We start from the raw sequence: 21,147 nt of genomic DNA, 5'->3' as shown, positions 1-21,147 counted from the left end.
AAGATGGCTTCGTTGTATCCACCAATGTCACCTACTATGAGTAGGAAGAAAGCTCTTGTTGTTACTGGTAACTTTGCCTATTGGATCTTCTCAAGTAAATGTGTGAATAGCTATTGACCAGCTCTTCTTTTTGTAGATCCGCCAAAGTTCGATCTTGAAAGCTACATTGCGAATTACAAAGGTGAGATATCAAATCTTCTGTGCTATGCGATGTATCATGGACATTTATAGCTAACATTTCTTCTTGTTTAGGCAGAACCAGACTTGAGCGACTATATCTCATCGGCATCACCTCCACCTTCCTCGGCGTCGAAGCTTTAAAAATGCTAATTAAAGAAGCAAAGCGAGGAAAGGATGTTACGATTTACATGGATGCATGCACTGCTATGACCAGAATTGCGCCACATGAACCAGAGGCTGTTAGAGATGATCAATGGATTGATGCTACAAACAAGTCCAATGCTGCGGAGGCTGCAAGCTTGGAAGCACAGTTGAAAGGCTATAAGAATAATTTAATCAAGGAAAGCATTCGGGTAAGTTATCATACTTGTGTTCCACTGCAGGTGGATTCCGAAGATTGACTGGCTGATGAATCGCCGAACAGATGGGAAATGAAGATTTAGGCAAACATTATGAAGCTACAGGTCAACTAGCACTTGCATTCGAAGCTTATTCTCGCATGCGACAAGATAGCAATATGTCAAGACACGTAATCGATGTTTCTAAACATATCATTGAAGTTTCTATTGAAAGAAAGGAGTATATCGCAGTTCTTTCCAACGTTCAAAAGATGAGAGGAACAATTGTCGGCCCAGATGATGAGAAGGTTATTAAACCATTTTGTCATGCAGCTGAAGGTATCGCACAAATTCATGCTGGGCAATATGCTGCCGCTGCACAAACTTTCTTGCAGACACCTTCGGGAATGGGTTTGACTTACAATACAATCATCAGTCCTAACGATATTGCTGTCTATGGAGGTATTTGCGCTTTAGCCACTATCGATCGTAACAAATTACAAAAGACAGTTCTCGAGAACTCCGATTTCCGCGCCTACCTCGAAATGGAGCCACACATTCGTCGAGCCATTCAAGCATTTGTCGGCAGTAAATACTCGGCATGTTTAGAGATTCTGGAGTCTTACAAGGCTGATTATCTACTTGATATTCATTTGCAAAAGCATGTTGATGAGCTTTACACACGTGTCAGAAGCAAGAGTATCATTCAATACTTCATTCCATTCAGTTGCGTTACCTTTGAGACATTGCACAAGAACTTCGCTCCACCTGGAAAGAATATTGAAAAGGAAGTGGCAGAGATGATAAAATGTGGCGAGCTGAATGCTAGAATCGACCTCGTTGCTAAGGTACATCTGTTTCCTTTTTTCTTTTAAGAAAGATCAAACCTCTAAACTTCGTTCCTCTTACTCAATTTATCATGCTAACATATTCCGAGCAGACCCTCGTATCAACGTCCAGAGCCAACCGTCAAGAAATTCAACAAGAAGCTCTCAAGACTGCAAAGCAAGTCGAACGTGAAGCTAGGCAACATTTGCTACGTATGAATATCGTCGCTTCGGATATGGAAGTCAGATCACATAAAGAAGGTGGCAGAAGTCGCATGGGTGGCGGATTGGCAGGCGAATTATTTAGTGGTAATTAAGAGAAGTGTCGATGAGGAGCTGATGACATGATAATATGATACGATACGATGAAAATGGCGTTTACAATTGACAGGGGCCCGAGGCTGATTCTCATTTGGGACGGCGTCTATGGTTCGGGGTAGGTATTTATGAGGAAGGTTTATTCATGTGCGTTGCATGGTATGGCATGATAGGTAGTTATGGGCCATTTTCCTTTCTCAATACTATTGATTGAAAGATGAGAAATCAGATAGATGGTTGTTATTTCGTAGGCATTAGGGAATACTATGACTTATGGATATTAATATGTATCATTTGCTTAATCTGATGCTGTAAAATTGTGTGTGAGAGTGAGAAGCGGGATTTGGAGGGGTTCGCGGGGTGGAGGTTGATTAGCATGGGGTAGTGAGCTAACGGTGTATTCTTTGAGCAAGGAGGACAGGGTAAGGAATAAGAGAATAGATAAATAGGGTGAATGTTGTGGTAATGGTAATAGTACTAGGAATGGTATCCAGTGGTTGGTAAACTGTAATGCAATAGAATGAAGAAAAGGGGAATCCAGGCGTAAGTCGATTGTGGGGAGGACTTTAAAGTTTTGAAGTTTTGGTGTGGATATTGGAGGAGTAGGGGAGTGATATGGCATGTTGGGTCTGGGATAGGGGTGAGAGGATAAAGTATTTGTTTTGGGTTGTGGTTTTTCTTAAGATGGGAGAGGAGGGAAGGTGGGAGGAGGGGGGGAGTGGGAGGGGAAGGGGGAGTAGAGGTGTTTATTTAGATTTTTAGAGGCAGTAGATCTCTGGATGTGCGGAGGGAGGTTGTTGGATCGCGGAGAAATGTTTGGCTGGGTTTGTGGGGTTTGTGCATTGGATTAAGTTTATTTGGTTTCATTAGATTTGATTTGATGAATATTTGCTGCAGGGGGAGGTGAACGGGGGGGGGGAAGAGGGGAAGAGATGAATAGGGAATGGGGAATGGGGAATCTGGATTTCGAAGATGTGGGAGTAGAGTTGTTGGGGGAGGCCGGGGGTGGGGGGTTGAATTTGAATTTGAATCTGAATTTGAATGCACAAATGAATTGGGAATCAATCTGATATCAGTGAATGAAGAGGAGATGTTGATCTATGAATGAATACATGAGCTTCCAGGAGACCAAGTGGAATAAGAAAGCCTACGCTTGTGTTGCAAAGGATACCCGGGTGGTGTTGGAGAGAGAGGGGAGAAGAAGAAGAAGAAGAAGAAGAAGAAGAAGAAGAATAGCATACCTAGTGCTATATATAAGTAATATATCAATTTGTGGGTATTTTCTAGGGGTACATACAATAAATACACTACTGGCAATCCTTCCATAATGAACTTACATATCCATCACATTTTGATGTCTAAGACAAGGAATAGGAAGGCAACATAAATGACTTCCGGGAATTATTTGACGCCCGACACTTTCTTAACGTTGAATCTGATGGCCGTCAAATTTCAGTTGTCAGATTTCAATTTCGTTAATGATCAGCATTGGGCCCTCGTAGTAGCCCAATACATCTTGGAGATGGAAATTGTCCGTGGCCGGAATGCTCTTACAGTAAGACTGAGTCCGGGGAAGCTTTCTTTTGGTGAAATTCTGGTTCAATTGTAGAGTTGCTTATTGTGTTAAAACCGTGGTAGTGTAAATGTGTTGGCGGGAGATGAAGAGAAATATATGCCGGGTTCTCGGGAAACATATAGTAACGTAGCGCTGTAAACATCAAAGAGATACTGAAAACATGGTTGGCAGACCGAAGAGTTTTCTGCTGCTGTTCTAAGAATGATGTGTGCAATTTAACATTGATAAAGATACTTCACACGCTTGAAGTCAGGTATACCGATTGTTGGAGAAAGTGGTTGATAAAGACGTGAGAAGCATAAGTAGCGGCCTTGAAGAAGTTCCACATGAGAGGACATTGAAGATTCATGAAACAACATAAAAGAGTGCTAAGTTGTTCTGCTGTTGAATATTTAGTCTTTAGGTCAACACGCACTCGATAGTATTGGTAACAGAGGAACATTAGCTACAAGCTTCTGTCAAAGGTGCGAATCCGAAAGTTTGATGGAGGACAGAAGAATGTCACACATGTCGGCGTCGTGTATCTTGTGATTGATTGAGAGATAATTTAGGAAAGGCAAGCAATCCTTTGATACGCGATATTGATAAAGTGCGGCAGAGATGGTGTTCACGTTAGTATTCTGAAACGGGAGAGAGAGGCACTTCCATAGCCCAGACACATGAATTTTTGTAAAAGATATTTGGAAATATGTGATTAGGTTATACTTAGCATAAAAAACGCGAACCCCTCCGGGACTCGCTACTGATTCACCGGACGGGATATAAGCTATTTTAGCTATCAAAGAAAGAGAACATCTGCGTATCGCTGCCGTTACTTGTTTTGTTGTGTGATGATAGTGCTCAGCTGTGGGGTCAAGGTATTCAGGCCTATCACCTGTCATAAGGAGGGGATGATTTCAGCCCAAACTCTTGGTAAGATGGAGATCTTAACTTTTTGCCATGAAATAAGGAAACCATGGTATATGAATTATGTAGCAATATATAATGTATAGTCTCAAAGAATTTGAAGCCTTTTGATACCAAAAGGAAGATCTAGGAGAAGGGGGAAGCAGTCGGCCTCTCGCCTTAATGAATAAAGGGGGGAGATCGGAAGAGAGACGAGAAAGGAGAGAGGAAAATCAAAAGAGCGAGGTAAATACTCCAATTAGATAACTTGTATGGCAGGGCTTCAAAACAACGTGTGCAGCAGCACACCCTAGATTGTAGTGCAACTTCCCTATTATAAACTAAGGCTCTCTAAGTATTATCAGATGCATTATCAAAGTTAATTGAAGTTCAGACATTTTCTGATCCACTTTATCGACACTCTCACCCAGGAATAGGAAATCACGGTATAATCTTACTTCATAAAGGTTTAGTGTGAAACAAAGCTGTTGAATTTATACGGTGATAATCACTGTTCAGGAAGTCTGAAAAGCATAAGAAGCTAAGATATGCATGCAGTGTGAAAATCCCCAGATTGAAGCGTAAAACTAAACCAAGATCACCACACTTATGGCAATTGAGTGAGCATCAAACATTGTAACGCGCAAGCTTCATATCCCTTAAAGAGAACGAATGATATTGATATCATTTCAGTTGCAAAGCTGGACATTGAATCATTGCTGCAGCACAAAAGAAGTGAAGTGAGAGGCACTACACCCGCAACAACAAGAAATATCCGCGACTGCATTGCGATCGGTCAATGGTAGACATTCCCATTTCGAGATTGCTTAATCCAGGTGCTAACAAAGTCATGAGAGGGCTCATCAATTCAGAAGCCGAATACCATGACAACAGATTAGTTCGGGACTCGGCAAGGATGACACAGGGGCCGATCCGATAGTCTCCCGACAAGAATTTTCTGGAAATGTGCGGGTTGGTGGTTAAGCAGCTGTTATTAGATATAGCGGGGTAATCATGAGCTGATAAATGCATGTGATCTGCCAAAGTACCGGCTTGTCGGGATGAAGCGAAGACAAGAAAAGAAAACATATGAAAATTGAGGGGATTCCCATGTATGGAGTGTCTCGAATCCGATGTGGCTTGAGATATGATATATGATTTGCTGCAGAAATTAGGGTGGTATTGGCATTGCAGTTTCTAGGCACAGACAATGTTGAGTCTAGGAAGACAGTCTTTTGCGGCTGGGCCATTGATCATGATTGATGAGATACTGTTGGTGGGGTATCAAGTGTGCGTACATCTGTAGAAACGGGCTTGAGAACAAGCCGGTGAACGGTGAACGGGGAGAATAAACAGGATGCACCAATCAGATACATGAGGGGGAAACATCAGTAGGTAAACAATCTTCTCACAGGTACACAAGAGATAGAATGTACGTTGTTGTTGGCGACTAGTTGTGTATAAGGTTTGATTCGTCAAAACCCAAAATAGGAGTAGTGGAAGGGGCCGAACCTAGTATGGTTGAGTGAAAAAGAGGACTAATTCTTGACCTTTTAAGGTACGGGCGGGACCGATATTATAATATCGGCGATGATGTGAGCTAGACCGCTGCAAAAGATCTTGAGAAGTTGAGATCTTGACCGATAGTGCAACACCAAACATCAGTGCGGTCATTGTTCTTGTCTGGATATCGTATATCGTAAATGCACAACTCCAAGTCTAATCTAATCCTCCACGTAAAGGTTGTCGTATTTACATGTGGATTTGATGAAGTATGCTTGCGGATATCCCCAATCTTGGAAGAGTGGAGAGAACAGTCCGTACTCGAGTAGATGTGAAATAGATGCGTGGCTCGTATATTCTGTCCATGCTGAGTAGTTAGATGTCGAGTATATCCATATTTGGACGAGGAGTTGGTTTTGTTGAAAAAGACTGAGAGCAGATCTACTTCGGGGGTTATAAAATTAGGAACATAAAAGCAGCCTTGAAGAAAGAGTGAAGCAATGGAGTTTTAAAGTAAAAACCACTGCATAAGCGCTTTAAATGTATCGCTGCTTGAAAATGACTGACTATCATATCATTGGAGGATGTAGGCGTGGAGGGAGTTTAATGGAAACAATGGCAATCTCGAGAGAAGTGACACAGGAATCTGATTTAAAGAGAAATGCACCTAATGTTTGTGTACATGAATGACTACTTGTTACATCGTGAGACTTTGCATTCACAAGAGAAGAGTCAACATTTGTTCATATGGTGACACAGTAAGAGTAGCCTCATCACCCAAAATAGACTTGCCCTCAGATACAATAAATGGTAAACACTTACACTTACACTTACACTTACACTTACACTTACACTTATTACACTTTTACACTGCACTTACCTACATGAGTACACACTGGTAGCCCTCTTATTACTTGGTAAGATATACTAGGTAGTCATTCATTGAGGTTATGTAGGTATGAGGATTCGACATTGGTAGTTATCTTGATGTAGGTACTTATACCTAGCTAGGTGCTCACAGATAGGGACTCGAGTAGATAGATGGCTTTGAACATTCTATCAACATTCTTGTTTACCATCATCATCATCATCATCATCATCGTAGTTCAGTCTTATTCACCCACACCCGCACCCGCATTCCCATGCCATACAAGATATAAACCGTTGGCTGACTCGTGTACTTACTCCATGCATTTCGAGATGCAGTCAACAGTCCATGATAGTCAACAGTCAACCAGTCCTAAGCAAGGCATAAAGCTAAACTGATCCTCCAACTTGGCTATTCGTCTTCTCCTCTCCCAGATTAATCTCACCACCCCCTCCCCCTTCGTAACCCCTTCGTAACCTTTCATCCTTCCAACTTTTCTTACCTCTCTAATCCTATGCATCACATCACAGTACAGGCAGTCTTACTATCTTTGTGAAGAAACGAAATCATTCCTCCCCCAAAAGCGAGCATTTGTATGTATGTGACTTGGAATAACTTCAAAAGTTTCACTTATCCCACCATATAAAATTAACACCACACGATTTATACCGGAAAGAGATAGATACCAGAAAAAGAAAGGAAAGGAGAGGAAAATCCGAATCACCGATATAACATAAGAAAACTAAAAATTTTCCCCTCTTCTCTTTCTACCTAAAGACTCTCTCGACTCTGTCTGGCTCTCACGCTCATCTTATTTTTTTTCTTCTGTTCCTGGCTCCACTGCGTGCTTTGTACGGCCGTTCTCGAACCTTTGACCTTTTTTTAAGGCGATAAACGAGAGCGCGCTTGTTGAAAATACAAGAGAAATCCGACAAGCCCGTAACAACTTCATCCCTCGACTTGACAACCACGAAATATTTTCGAGTCGACAAAGATTACTTTGCGAAACTTCATCGACGATTCTTAAGACGAGATTATCGCATCCTTTGCGACATAAAGCGGCGATTCAATAATTCAAAAAGGGCCGGTGAATAAATCATAACAAGTCACCTCTTTTTCACATACCTGTTTACTCAGAGTTCTATTCAGCTTAATACAGTTGGTGACTTCTCGAGCCCAATTTGTTAACACTGCCACAACATCACGACATCAAGAAAAAGACTCCTTGAAGAGTAATTTCGACGTGGTTTTCATCAAAGAAATCCATTGAGGCGGATTCAACTTCATTGTAAGTTGTTCGAACCCTCCTTAATTCTTGTTGAGCTTGGCTTCCAACATAATCAAAAGACTCCATCTACCTACACCAAGTTACCTTGGCTTAGACTAATTCATAACGCGCAGCAGATCGGGAAGTGAAGTGAATTAAAGCCCTAGCGTAAACACATCTACGACCTTATAATCCACTGTCTTTTGACGTCCACCTGCTGCGGATTACATTACAACACCTACAGTCAAATTCTCCTGAAGGAGGACAAACGCGATGGCAGAACCAGAAGTCGATCTCGACTCTATCATTGATAGACTGCTAGAAGTTAGAGGCAGCAGACCAGGCAAACAAGTACAGCTTTTGGAACAAGAAATTCGTTATCTTTGCACCAAGGCTCGCGAAATTTTCATCTCTCAACCCATCCTCTTAGAGCTCGAGGCACCAATCAAGGTATGATATTAAGCATTCATTTGTTCAATGCGCTAGGCTCGCAAAGCAATACTGATTGAATGGCATGATGATAGATCTGTGGTGATATTCATGGTCAATACTACGATCTCCTCCGTTTGTTCGAATATGGTGGATTCCCTCCCGAGGCCAACTACCTCTTCCTTGGTGATTATGTTGATAGAGGCAAACAGTCCCTCGAGACTATCTGTTTGCTCTTAGCATACAAAATCAAATACCCCGAAAACTTCTTCATCCTCCGCGGTAACCACGAGTGTGCCTCCATCAACAGAATCTACGGTTTCTACGACGAGTGCAAGAGAAGATACAACATTAAGCTATGGAAGACATTTACTGATTGCTTCAACTGCCTCCCCATTGCAGCAATCATTGACGAAAAAATCTTCACTATGCACGGTGGTTTGAGTCCAGATTTAAACTCCATGGAGCAAATCCGTCGTGTCATGCGACCAACTGATGTGAGTCCACCAGATAAAGCTTTTCATTTGCCAGCTCTCAATGTGCCATGGGAGGAGGCCAGAGCTCTTGCTGATATGAAACTAGATTCCTGATTGCGGTCTCCTTTGCGATCTCCTCTGGTCTGATCCAGACAAGGATATCACCGGCTGGAGTGAAAACGATCGTGGTGTATCATTCACATTCGGTCCCGATGTTGTTTCTAGGTTCTTACAAAAGCATGATATGGATTTGATATGCAGAGCTCATCAAGTCGTCGAGGATGGTTACGAGTTCTTCTCAAAGCGGCAATTGGTAACACTCTTCAGTGCGCCCAATTACTGTGGAGAGTTTGACAATGCCGGAGCGATGATGAGTGTGGATGAGAGTTTGTTATGTTCATTCCAGGTAGGTCGCAAATGCAGTGTCCTCATTTTTATGAGTGTTATATTAATTTTCCTCTTCCAGATTTTAAAACCAGCGGAGAAAAAACAAAAGTACGTCACAACAGGTGGTCTAGGTGCCTCCAGCAGGCCCGTCACTCCGAGGAAAAAATAAAAATGATCAATTACGAACTTCCTTTTGTGTAGCAGGTTCGGACGCAGATAAGCTTAATTCGCGATTTTCCACGCAACGAATATCGCCCTCGATCAATATGCGCCCTTTCACCGATCGCTTCTCTTTGGGATCCGTCATCTCACCAGACTTTTGCAAGTATCCTCCAGACCTCGATCTCGACCAAATATACCTATTTGCGCGACACCTTCCGCATCCTACCTTTCGTTTCCTTATTCCTCTCATTGCCAAATGCGACTTTGTACACAACAACTTTTCCATTACGCTTTTCGATCACTAACACTAAGGATTCCACTCGATACGTTTTTCCCAACGACTTTCGGCCAAATCACGACCTTTTGCTTTGAATTGACATGCCAGCATTTTCACGACATGACGATAGATACATGGGACGTTAATCGGGCGAGTTTCGGTTTTCGGGTATTGGCATTCGGATTTGGGATTCTGGTTTTCATAGAAAGGCGGGAGGGGAATTTTCAGAGAGAAGGCTCATGACGGGTAACTCATAATATTTGTGTTCATACGTTTGAGAAGGGGGGCAATTGATTGTGCCGGGCAACGAGATAAAGAAGGGAAAAGGGAAGGTAGGATGTGCATGGGTTGAGCACAGAAAGCAGAAAAAATAACTCAACGATGCGAATTGTACCTTTGTTCTATGTAACTGACCTTTTTTTCACTACACCTCATTTGACACTTTTATGGGATGAGCTATGTGTGTTGATTGATCTTATTTTATTTGGTTTGATGAGTGAAATTATGCTTGTTAAGACTTTGTGTATGTTGGAGGGGATAGCGTGATAATGGTTTAGGGAATGGTTTGCATGTGCCGTATGGGCAATTGCTTGGTAGCTTTGTCAAACTCTCTTGCATCTTTTCTTTTGATGTTCATTCCAGGTTGAAGCTTTTCGTAGCTTTAGCTTTGGCTTTGGTTTAGGTTGCCATTGCCTAACGTATATTTTCTTACTTTCTTAGGTTGCCGTCTGTCTTTGTTTAGTCTTGGTTTGTCTACTATGTGTGGGGGCACACTATGTTGTTATCATTATTATCGTTATTGTGATGATGATAGTTAGACCCGATGATTGCAGAGATGCTGTGATATGGGTAAGTTCAGGTAGGTACTGAAGCAGATAGGAAGATAGATATCCCTCTCGAGGGCGGACAAGCACAGCTGGAGACACAATGGCAATAGGTGGGAGATGGGGGAGGAGGATAGGATGGGATAGGAGAGGATCGTCCATGTGTGGTGCACAGACTGTTTGTTGTAGGAAGGAAAGAAAGAAAGAAAGAAAGAAAGAAAGAAGGAAAAAAAACTTTGATTTGCATTGTCATTATAATTATGATTCTTGATGAGTTGGTTGCGATTGATGGGAGTTTTTTGATGTGTACTGTAAGGAATTATATTGCATTGTATTGCATTGTATTGTATTTCATCGTATATCGTGTGGTACGATGTATGTTTAGTAGTAGTATTACATTAGTACTATTATTACCTACTTATAGTACAAGTGTCTGAAACTTTGTATGAAGAAGATGAGATGGGTGGTGTACGATGTAGATCGAGGATTAGTTTGGATGGATGAATGGGTTAGGTTGGGTTGGGTCTGGTTGTTTAATTTGATTGTTTTGGGGGGAGGGTGGTTGGACGGGTTGGACGGGTTGGATTAATTGATTAATTGGTTTTTGTTTGGGAGAGAAAGTTTATTGAAATGAAATGAAATGAAATGAGAATGGGATTTGGAGTGATTTGGAGTGATTTGTTGATGTGATTTTTTAATATTTTATTTGATTGTTTGATTATTTGATTATTTGGAAAGTTGGGCAGGAGAGGAGGGCCGTGGGGAGAGTGTTGCGCGGTGAGTCTGTGCATTTATTTGGATATATTGGTAGATGGATGGATAGATGGATAGATGAAGGATGAGAGGATTGGGCTCTGGGAAAGAAAGGGAATGAATGATATGATAGAAGGTAGGTGATGGTGTGGAAGGAGGTAGGTAGGTGGACTTGAATTTGGATTCTGATGGGGGGTTGAGGTGGTGTTTGTGTGATTTGAAGTGGAGTGGCGGGGAGGAGGGAGGAGGGGAGGAGAGGAGTAGATGAGAAGGAAGAAGGGGGCAGAGGGAGGGTGATATATATGGATGTTAGAGTATGGTATGGTGTTGTATGGATGTAGATGTAGTTGAAGATATAGATGTAGTTGAAGATGTTGTAAGCAATGGATTCGTGGTATTTAGAAGTGGACTTTACTAATTGATCTGATGTAGGTAGATACTGGCCATTTTCTTCTCTGGGGCTTATATATCAGATATTATGAATATAGGTCTCCTACGTAACCACTAAATAATATATACAATATGTATCAACCTTAATCTCTCTTTCTCTTATGCTCCTATCCCTATTCCTCTTCATCCCAAACCCCCTCCAAATCCACATGTACCCTTATCTCCTTTTCCCCCATAACCCTCCAAATATTCTTCAACTGTTTGTTGACCTCTTCATCTCTGCTAATCCCGTTCTTTCTTTCACCATTGCTATCGTTACCGCCTATCCCACATATATTCTCAAACCCAACCATGTAGATTCCCTTACACCACGGCATCCTCGCTATCGCTTGTTTCCAAAGCTCTACTATGCCATTTGCTTTGCGATTCATTTCTTCTCTGCTAATTTCCCTACTAGCGGACCCTGGTCCAAGTATCAAAGCTTTTGATGATAATACGGGTGAAGATGAGGATGAGGAAGGTAGAAACTGAGGGTATACATCACAGAATAGTAGATACAATCTCCAAAGCGCACTCGAACTCGCCAGTCCAGAATCTGAGTATGATTTTGAACCTTTAAGATTCAACGCCGAAACGAATGTTGAGTTTATCGTATTGAGGTTTGGAGATGCAGATTGAGTGTTTTGAAGATAGTGGTGGATAATGTTGAGATAGAGGGGCAGCATGTTATCATTTGCAGAAGTCGAGCTATGCAAAAGATCAGAGAACAAAGTGCTCAGAGTAATAGGGCTCATAAGTTTCGTAATTCCGAGTCCCGGGGATGTGAGCAGGGAAAAGAAAATCGTATTGTTTGGAAATAAGCGTAGCGAGGCGGTGAGTTGTGAATGAAGGGTTTGAGGACGATAGGGGCCAGATTTTGCGTGGTGATGTAGCAGACGGGCTGTGGATTGGTGGAGGAGAGATAGGGGGTAGGCTAATCGTGGTGAGCTTAAGCGGGAAGAAAGTTGGACGGAGAATGCGGTGAGAATTTCGAGAGCGGAGGTGATGTTTCCTTGTTGAGGAGCCTGGAGAGCACTTGTGGAGGTGGTGGTTAGGTACTTGAGAAGGGCAAGGAGTTCGGTATACAGGACTGCGTGTGTAGGATTTTGGATGGTAAGGAAATGGTCGCGGGCGGAGGAGAGATGTTGTTGGGTTTTGAGGAGGGCAGTTGGAGTTATTTCGGCGGGGATGGTTGGTTTGGGAATACCGTGAGGGATTGAAAGGAGGTGCGACAATGCGGTTTCTCTACATCCGATTGAGATATTTGCCCATACCAGACTTTTCCAGAGGTGGGCTGAATCCTTGTTGTCGTTGAGGTCTGGCGGAGAGACCGTAGATTGATTCATCCCTAAAGCTGCAGTGTAGATTCCATTTGACATTTCGTGGTTGCCTTTTGACCATTCGATCATAGCGTACGCATTGTAGAGCTTGAGACTGGAGGAGTGTTGTTTAATGAGAGTTTTAGCGACCTTCTTGATGGTGGTGGGCTCGTTTATCCATTCAAATGCTAAGTAGTATTCTGCGAAATCTTCTATCGGATATGATTGTGTGAGTTGTTTCAAAGTGTTGCGAACCCACGAATAAGAAATGGGTCCATTATCTTCATTACCGTACACTTCTCTCCATGGTTTAAAGCTATTGAACCAACTGTTGCTAAACATAGATTCTGGGGCCATTGCAAGAGTCGTTGTAGGAGCTGCGAAGACTAACGTCGCTTTTGTTTCTTCGCTCTCGATCGATTCCTCACTAGATTTCTTCATGTACTTCTCTTTGACCCATTCAGAATCATAGTCGAGCATCTCATTATATAAGCAAGAATCATGGCTCCAATCTACCCCTGACTCATGATCTTGAGTAGGCATAGAAGGCAAATGACAAAATATCAAAAACGCATTCAACAGAGATCTTCGTAAGTACTCGGCAGATTTTGGCAATAGCAAAAGAAAATTCTCGATGTCAGTGAACAGAATGACCCTATAAGGATCATCTTCCACAGTATCATCCATGGTTCTTGCAGGTACTCTAGAAGCTTTGCTACGAGAAGATTCTGCGATGACCCAGCTTTCAAAGAGGCTTTGCCCATCAAGTGACATCTCTGCTTCATCGGTCTGGGCATCTGGAACAGTTGAATCATCTCCTGTTTCTGCAAATATTTCCCAGCCTAGAGAGCCTGGCTCCCCAATTCGTGGAACTTCTGCCTCCCAAAACTCACCGAATAGCTCAATTGTTCTGTTTTCCACTAGCCCTGGCGCCTCATGCTCAGTGCGTATGGATATCTGTCCTTGAAAATTTATCTCCAAGATACCTTGCCAAATTGCCACTGCGAGTTCAATGAAGCCTGATTCACGGATGAAAAGAGTGGCCCTGAGCACTACATATAGGAGCTGCTCGTAAAGTAATTTCACAGAGCTCCATTCTGGCGCGGCGCTGATGCTATCCTTCAAAGAACGAATCCTGCCGAGGAATACTTCACGTACATCCTCATATCTAAATGTTGAAAAGTTACTTTGTCTGAAATCTAAGTATTTTTTCCATAAGACGAGACTATTGATGTTGTCCTTTGCAATCTGTGCCCATCGCTCAGCTTGAATCTTTATTTCCCAAATCTTTGAACCCTCCGCCATCAGGCCAAGAAGTAATCGTTCGCGGTCCTGTAGGTAGTGGATCTTATTCAAAGCCTTTTCGTACATGTGTATTTTAATGTCCGCCGTACTTCTGATCTCTGCATTAGTGATGCGACGACTTTCATCTCCTGCTTTTAGAAGCATATCTTGATGCTCAATTAATGCAAGCCACGCATCTACATCATTTGGGGCATGCTCTATTCGTCTGGATAGCTCTATATTTTTCTGTTTGATTGAAGACTCAAGTCTCATAGTTCGACCAGCATCTGACCCTGAGGAATCACTATCTGAAGCATATTGGAAAGCGTTATCCTGAGGTTGATTAGACGTTTTGACCTTCCCTTTTATTGAACGATAATGAGTATCATCATGGTCAGATTCTGAATTCGAACCAAGTTCTCGATCCACTCTCTTTCGCTTTTTACCTCTACTAATCTGCAGGGGAACGAAATCGTCATCGTGCAAGAAAGGTTCCTCGGCCAGAACTTCTGAACGGATCTTCAAAAGGCGAGGCCTGTCTCTCTCCACTTTAGAAAAAACGTATTTCTCTCGATTATTGGATCTGAAGTCTCTCGAATTCGTAAGCACAATACCCTTATCATCTGAACAATCTCTGTCAATTCTTGTGTCTCGAGGTGCACCAAGAACGCGACCGGCCCCAATTCGATGAAATGGTGGCACACTGTAGCGGTGATTGCTTCCATATATCAGGTTCTTCACATCTCCTTTTCTGTCAACAACATAAATGTCAGAGGCAGTTTCGGACCCCAAGACATCTGGTTGATGTTTGGTGGACACTTCGGTAGAGCTTCTTTGAATTTGTTCCTCACTTAGAGGCCGATGATTGTTAGACGAACGGCCATCTCTACTCCGAGATCTACGGCGTGAGCTATATCTTTCATTGTTTTCCTCCCTATTCCTATGCTTCTCTCGACTCCGAGATCTGTGGCGAGAGTCACGTGTATGTGACTTCTCCTTGCTCCTAGACCTATGGTTCTCTCTACTTCTAGATCTGTGGCGCCGACGATAATTTCTTGGACGTTCTTCTTCCTGGGTATGTTGTCTTGTCGCTAATTTGTGTTTATCCTCCTTTTCGGAGTCTATAACTGTGAGAGTGCTAGAAGGTTTTGAACGGAAAGATGCAAATTTGGGAACGGGAGGATTTGCTTCCGTCATGATTACTAGCACGAATTTAATCAATAGTATGACTACCAATGAATTCAAAGAATATAATCGATGAGGACGGGTTGATCTATTGTGAATTTATTTACAATGTTACTGCTGTAAACTTGGAACTTTACTCTTAAAGCGGCAGTATCAGCGGGCCGAATATTTATCCGACCAAATTTTTCGATAACGATAGAGCTGGAAATTTTTATTGAGAAGTTTGAGTGAAGTATAAGCGTCGAGAAATAATATTCTTGAACTTCGACATGCCATAATTTTGTAACATTGTGGTATCGATAATCACACAATGGCTTCTTCACTTAAAGCACAGTTGGCGCAGATTGCGACCAATTCAACCAATTCATTAAATCTCAAGGCGCAAAAGGCTGCGCATTCAAAGTCTCTGATTTTTGAACCTAGAATCGCGGCATCACAAAGTTTCGACACACTCTACCCATTATGTCACGAAGGATTTCAAGAACTATGTCTACTCGATGGTCGGTTCCTTGAGTTCCAGAAGACAATCTTCAGCGAACAAAGTCAGGCGGTGGATCGTACACAGCTGCCAGTGGCAGAGATTTCCGAATTAGACAAACGGCTGGAGGCATTCTTGGGATTAGTCGGTGGCCGTCTACGTCTGAATCCAGCAATCAAAGCAGTTGAGTGGTTGGTGAGAAGATTTAGGTATGCCTCTCGAATTCCAACTTTTTGTTCTCGGAACTAATTCATGTAGAATTCACGAGTACAATACATCCTTTCTCTTGACAACTTTCTTACCCTACCATACCCTACCTATATTTACAACACTACTTTCCTTAATACCATCGAAGATTCCGGCAGAATATCAATTTCTAGCACCATATATTCGATCCTTGACCCAACCACAAAGAAGGCCAATTGTCACAGCTGCGACCGATAGCACTATTTTCGCCTCGACACTCAATGCATATGTTTTGCGCATATGTAAAGCTAGGCAGCATTATCCTGCTCTTCTAGCTTTTTGGGCTGGTATCATGACTGAGGCTACGAGTAATATGCTGGACAAGGCCCGTTCTGGGAGAAGAGGAGTTCAACAACAAAACGAGCAGGATGTGATAATGAGATTGCTACCAACTCTCAACGAAGGTCTTTCGATGCAAAAGGTCCCGGACTTGCGAATTGGATGTTACATGATCTTGTCAATCTTAGCTTCCAAAGGAGGGTTGGACGATAAACTCCTGACAGCAATGATGGAAGCATTGGTTCTTGGTTGGACTAGCGAAACCGTTCGTCCTGGATTGGTCTGTCTTTCAATTTTAGCACAACACAGGGGCGCAAAGCAGATCACAAGACGTGTAACCAAAGAGCTGCTCAAAGTTCCGGATCTTGCAACTCAATTGATTGAACTAGGAAAGGAGCGACGAATCGATCGACTTTCCAATGGACTATGTCTTGCCCTCGTTGACAGAATAAGTAAAAGCGGAGAAGTTCAAGGTCTTCCAATCATCGAAAAGATTGTGGAACATAGTCTTCTTAGCGACGCACAAACTTCTGTGGTTGTGAAGCATCTACTGCTGGTGGCGCATCGTGTTGATGATGCTACAGATTCCGAGAAGAACACTCGAGCGCATCTCGCATCATCTCTTGTTGCGCTAACACAACTTACTGGTCACGTAGGGACTGTTATTCAAGGTGCATTAAAAGAGACGGATGTCGATATGGATGAATTAGAACTAAAGCTCTCCACCACAATTAGACGAATAGAAGCAGCAAAAGAGGCAGATGAAGATGTGGTAATGGGAGATGATGATACGAAAACAGAATCTCGACCCGATTTCCGTCAACTAGTTGAAAAACTTCCACAAAGCAGTGACAAGGAGACCTCATTCTTAGCGCATGGCGCTTCCCGCATCTACCAAGATTTGTGTCAAGCATTTTTGGTCGCCGCGGTCAATGCCGGCGACTTGGATGTATTTGATGAGCTACCTGTCATGAATCGCGCAAGCGCCCTGGAAAAATCTCTATATCTCACATTTTATATTAGAATTTGGTGCGGCCCTTATCCAGTCATGGCCCGAGTTTCTGCACTTCACTTGGTTGCTCGATACTTATCAGGACACGACAATGCAAGCGTGGATATTCAAGGAATCATACCATATGCAATTTCAGCGCTTGCAGATCCTGCGCCTAAAGTTCGCCGTGCAGCAGCAGAGCTTATCCTCAAAATTGAGACATTTTACCCGGCTGGCGCAATCACAAAGAAAGCATCGAGCTCCCGACAACAATGGGCATTTGATGATATCTATGGCCCAGGTGAAGGAACTCAAGAGACGAAATGGTTGTCAATTGATAACGCTACTCGTCTTCTGAGAGAGGTTTTGGTTCCAGCTTTAGAAGAATGTGTTCTCGATAAAACCCACATTGAGTCCATAGTGGAACAGTCTTTGAATAGTCCTCGTGCTTCTGCAGAGTCCAACAAGAAAAATGATTCACGCTTGACTCAAACTACCCGCGCCTCGATTTTGTCATTCCTATCCAGCCACGTCATTCACACACCTGTGTACACGGTCAAACTCAAACTTCTTGTTATTCTCAACCATGTTCGTAGCATTGCTAGCACTACTCGAACCAAAGTTCTACTTCCAGTGCTTCAACAATGGGCATCCCTCAGTCCAGAAGTAGCATTGCAACACTCGAAAGATGAACAATTTGCCATGGCAGACTTCGATAAACAAGCAGCTACGACCGTTGTGGCTAATGACAAAGAAGGCTTGCAATTCTTCACTCAAATTGTGCATGGCGAAATTGCTTCGGATCGCCCTACCCTTCTTGAGGCCGTATTTGCAAGGCTGCGTGAGATGTGGACGTCTTTGAAGGGTGATGTGCAGCTGCAGACAGCTCAAATGTTGATGGACGCTTCCCAATCTTCATCTGAGGGATCTACCAAATCGGCGGAAGAAGCTTTAGAACTCTTGCGAAACGCTCCTCTTTCAACAGAAATTCTCCTTTCTTTCCTCGATCAATTACCTACGACGGCGAAACTTACAGATGCTCCACCTGCAAGTAAAAGACGGCGCACTAGCCACGGCGAAGTTGCTAGAACTTCTTTACAGGACCCCAAACAACTTGCGGCTGCTATACGCCAAGTTACATTTGTGTTGCAGCTCATCGATACTTCTGATCCAGGAAACCATCCAGAACTTCTCAAGGGCCTCTTTAACACCTTGGCAGAACTACAACACTTTAAGGTCCAAGTCTCATCCGAGCTTGCATATCTTCAAGATTTGGTCTTGAATAGCCTACTATCAATTTTGAAAGCACACAAGGCCAACCCAGAAATGGAGTTAGACCATTCTGATATTCGAGCTGATCTACTTGTCGATTGCGTCCAGAAAACAGCCAGTCCACAGGTACAGAACGGTGCTTTATTGATGATTGCTGCACTTGCAGACATCGCACCAGAAGTTGTTCTCCACAGTGTTATGCCCATCTTTACCTTCATGGGAAGCTCAGTACTAAGACAGAATGATGATTATTCTGCACATGTCATTAGTCAAACCATTCGTGAGGTCATTCCACCTCTTATCACCTCGCTTCGAAAAGACAAAGGCAACCCCGTTACAGGGGCTGCTGAGTTGCTCTTGAGCTTTGTTGCGGCGTATGAGCATATTCCTGCCCATCGCAGAAAGGGATTGTTTATTTCTTTGGTCCAAACTCTCGGAGCAGAAGATTTCTTATTCGCATTATTAATAATGTTGGTGGATAAATATGGTGTCAACGATGATATTAAATCCTTCTCTGCAGAGCTGACCAATGCATTTAGCGTTGAGGTTCAACTTCAGTCTGCAATTAAATATCTCGAGCTGATTGATGATCTATTGGCTCCCAAGCCAACATTTTCGCTGATTTTACTGGGAGCTCATGAGAAGATTGACCCACAACGTGCCGCTCTCCATGAACTCACGCTTCTTCCGCACATACTCTCGCAACGACGATTGATTACACAAACTGCAAAACTTCTTGATCGAGACGATATGGACGCTGCTAGAATTCGCGAGCTCTACTCCACGTTACTGGAAAACTTATTGGTCTTGACAGAATCATTGAAAGACAAGAAGGCAATGCACAATGCTTGTGGAGACATTCTAGAAAGTATCTTGGGTCTCCTTTCCACAAGCGAATTTGTCAAATCAGTCGAAGGACTCTTGGATAGACCTAACGAGGACTTGCGACGAAAGATTTTGCGTTCTTTACAGGTTCGCATCGACCAGGAAAGCGCATCAGATGCCGTTTCAAGAGTTGCAATGCTTGGGTTCTTACCTCAGCTTACCTCAATCATTCGAGAGTCTACTGACATGCCTTATAAACGTACTGCTGTGGCTTGCGTTGAGAAAATTTCAGAGAAATATGGAAAGAAGGATCTCGAGGCTGTGTCTGCTGCAGCAGAAACCATTGCAAGTGATTATTGCTTGGGCCAGAGTGATGCTGGCTTGCAAATTATGGCTCTTCTGTCCTTGGCTTCTTTGGTAGAGATTTTGCGAGAAGGTATAGTTTCTGTATTGCCTGTTGCCATTCCAAAGGCTTTGGAGTACATCAAATCAAGCATCGAAGACACTGTTGAGGCTCAAAGACTCCACAACGCTGGATACACTTTTATAAGCGCTCTGGTACAACATCTTCCATACATGATTACAGGCGGATATCTCGATACCCTTCTTTTAATCTCCAACAAATCAGCAGAGGCTGAGCTCGAAGATGAGGCAGATGAGATCAGAGAAAATTGTCTTCACTTGGCTGCAAAGCGTGTGGATGCTAAGAGTATGTTCGTTGCCTTGGAGAAGAATTGGGCACAAGCAGTAACGGCAGGAACTTGGGTAAGTTTTCCATTGCTATTCTTAAAAGTTTTATGACTACTTACTAAATTTAAATAGGCTATCCGTGAACAACTTGAGATGCTTAGCATGTCAATCAAAGCTCATCCAAAGAGTGTTGTCTCCAAACATTCCACTATACTTGCAAAGATATTCCAAAATGCATTCGATCTTCGAAGACACTTGTCTAATGTGGATGATTATGATCAAGGCGACGAGACTATTTCAGAAATAGAAGGACAAGTGAACGAAGTCGCTCTAGAGATGATCTACAAGTTCAACGATTCGACATTTAGACCTATGTTCTCTGACCTGGTTGAATGGGCGTCATCGTCATTGCCCAAGAAAGATAAATCTGGCAGAAACCTGCGTTTACAGAGTGTTTACGGGTTCATGGCCGTTTTCTTTGGCAACCTCAAGGCAATCGTCACAAATTATGCTACATACTTGCTTGACAATGCCGTACAGATTTTAAAAGAAACCGATATCAAGAATGACGCTTCAAGAGAATTATGGAAAAGAGTTCTTCGAACTTTAGTACCATGTTTCGAGCACGACCTAGATGACTTTTGGCAATCTCCAGCTCATTTCAAGGCAATCGCACATGTCTTGTGTGATCAATTTGGGAACGCCTCGGGATTACCTTTGATCGATGAACTTGTTCCCGCTATCGTTGAGCTTGCTGCTGCCGCTGATTCGTCGGATCATCACAAGGAACTCAACGGGATGATCTTAAAGCATCTACGTTCAGAAGTATCTAGTGTTAGACTTGCAGCAGTCAAGTGCGAGCAAGCGTTGACGGATAGATTGGGAGAGGAATGGCTGGCTATGTTGCCAGAAATGTTGCCATTCATTAGTGAGCTCCAAGAGGATGACGATGAGATAGTAGAGAAGGAGACGAATCGCTGGATTGTTAAGATCGAGGGGGTGTTGGGAGAGAGCCTGGACTCTATGCTTCAATAAATGTAGATATACCTGAACAAAATAAACGGAGTCATCTTGGAGCT

The 21,147-nt window shown here is 42.9% G+C and overlaps 4 protein-coding genes across 4 annotated transcripts; 3 read left to right on the top strand and 1 right to left on the bottom strand.

Annotated features, from left to right (window-relative positions):
• Positions 1 to 3: 3 nt before the first annotated feature.
• On the top strand, positions 4 to 1,662 carry EAE97_008586 (uncharacterized protein; the record flags this gene model as incomplete). Its single annotated transcript, XM_038879101.1, has 5 exons — positions 4 to 67; positions 137 to 181; positions 253 to 533; positions 605 to 1,366; positions 1,459 to 1,662. 5 exons carry the CDS (start codon positions 4 to 6, stop codon positions 1,660 to 1,662), a joined length of 1,356 nt encoding a protein of 451 aa, XP_038730183.1.
• Positions 1,663 to 6,894: 5,232 nt separating this feature from the next.
• EAE97_008585 (uncharacterized protein) lies at positions 6,895 to 10,002 on the top strand. The gene is made up of 5 exons (XM_038879100.1): positions 6,895 to 7,783; positions 7,897 to 8,212; positions 8,287 to 8,688; positions 8,774 to 9,073; positions 9,134 to 10,002. The coding sequence occupies exons 2-5, from the start codon at positions 8,036 to 8,038 to the stop codon at positions 9,221 to 9,223; spliced, it is 969 nt and encodes a 322-aa protein (XP_038730182.1). The 5' UTR covers positions 6,895 to 7,783; positions 7,897 to 8,035; the 3' UTR covers positions 9,224 to 10,002.
• A 1,631-nt stretch (positions 10,003 to 11,633) lies between these two features.
• EAE97_008584 (uncharacterized protein) lies at positions 11,634 to 15,299 on the bottom strand (the record flags this gene model as incomplete). Its single annotated transcript, XM_038879099.1, has 1 exon — positions 11,634 to 15,299. One exon carries the CDS (start codon positions 15,297 to 15,299, stop codon positions 11,634 to 11,636), a length of 3,666 nt encoding a protein of 1,221 aa, XP_038730181.1.
• A 298-nt stretch (positions 15,300 to 15,597) lies between these two features.
• EAE97_008583 (uncharacterized protein) lies at positions 15,598 to 21,103 on the top strand (the record flags this gene model as incomplete). The annotated part of the gene is made up of 3 exons (XM_038879098.1): positions 15,598 to 15,974; positions 16,024 to 20,143; positions 20,201 to 21,103. 3 exons carry the CDS (start codon positions 15,598 to 15,600, stop codon positions 21,101 to 21,103), a joined length of 5,400 nt encoding a protein of 1,799 aa, XP_038730180.1.
• Positions 21,104 to 21,147: the final 44 nt, after the last annotated feature.

This window comes from Botrytis byssoidea, assembly GCF_014898295.1.
Source record: "Botrytis byssoidea strain MUCL 94 chromosome Unknown BBYS_018, whole genome shotgun sequence".
In the NCBI taxonomy this organism is placed as follows: domain Eukaryota; kingdom Fungi; phylum Ascomycota; class Leotiomycetes; order Helotiales; family Sclerotiniaceae; genus Botrytis; species Botrytis byssoidea.
This window is presented reverse-complemented; position numbering and strand designations above follow the sequence as displayed.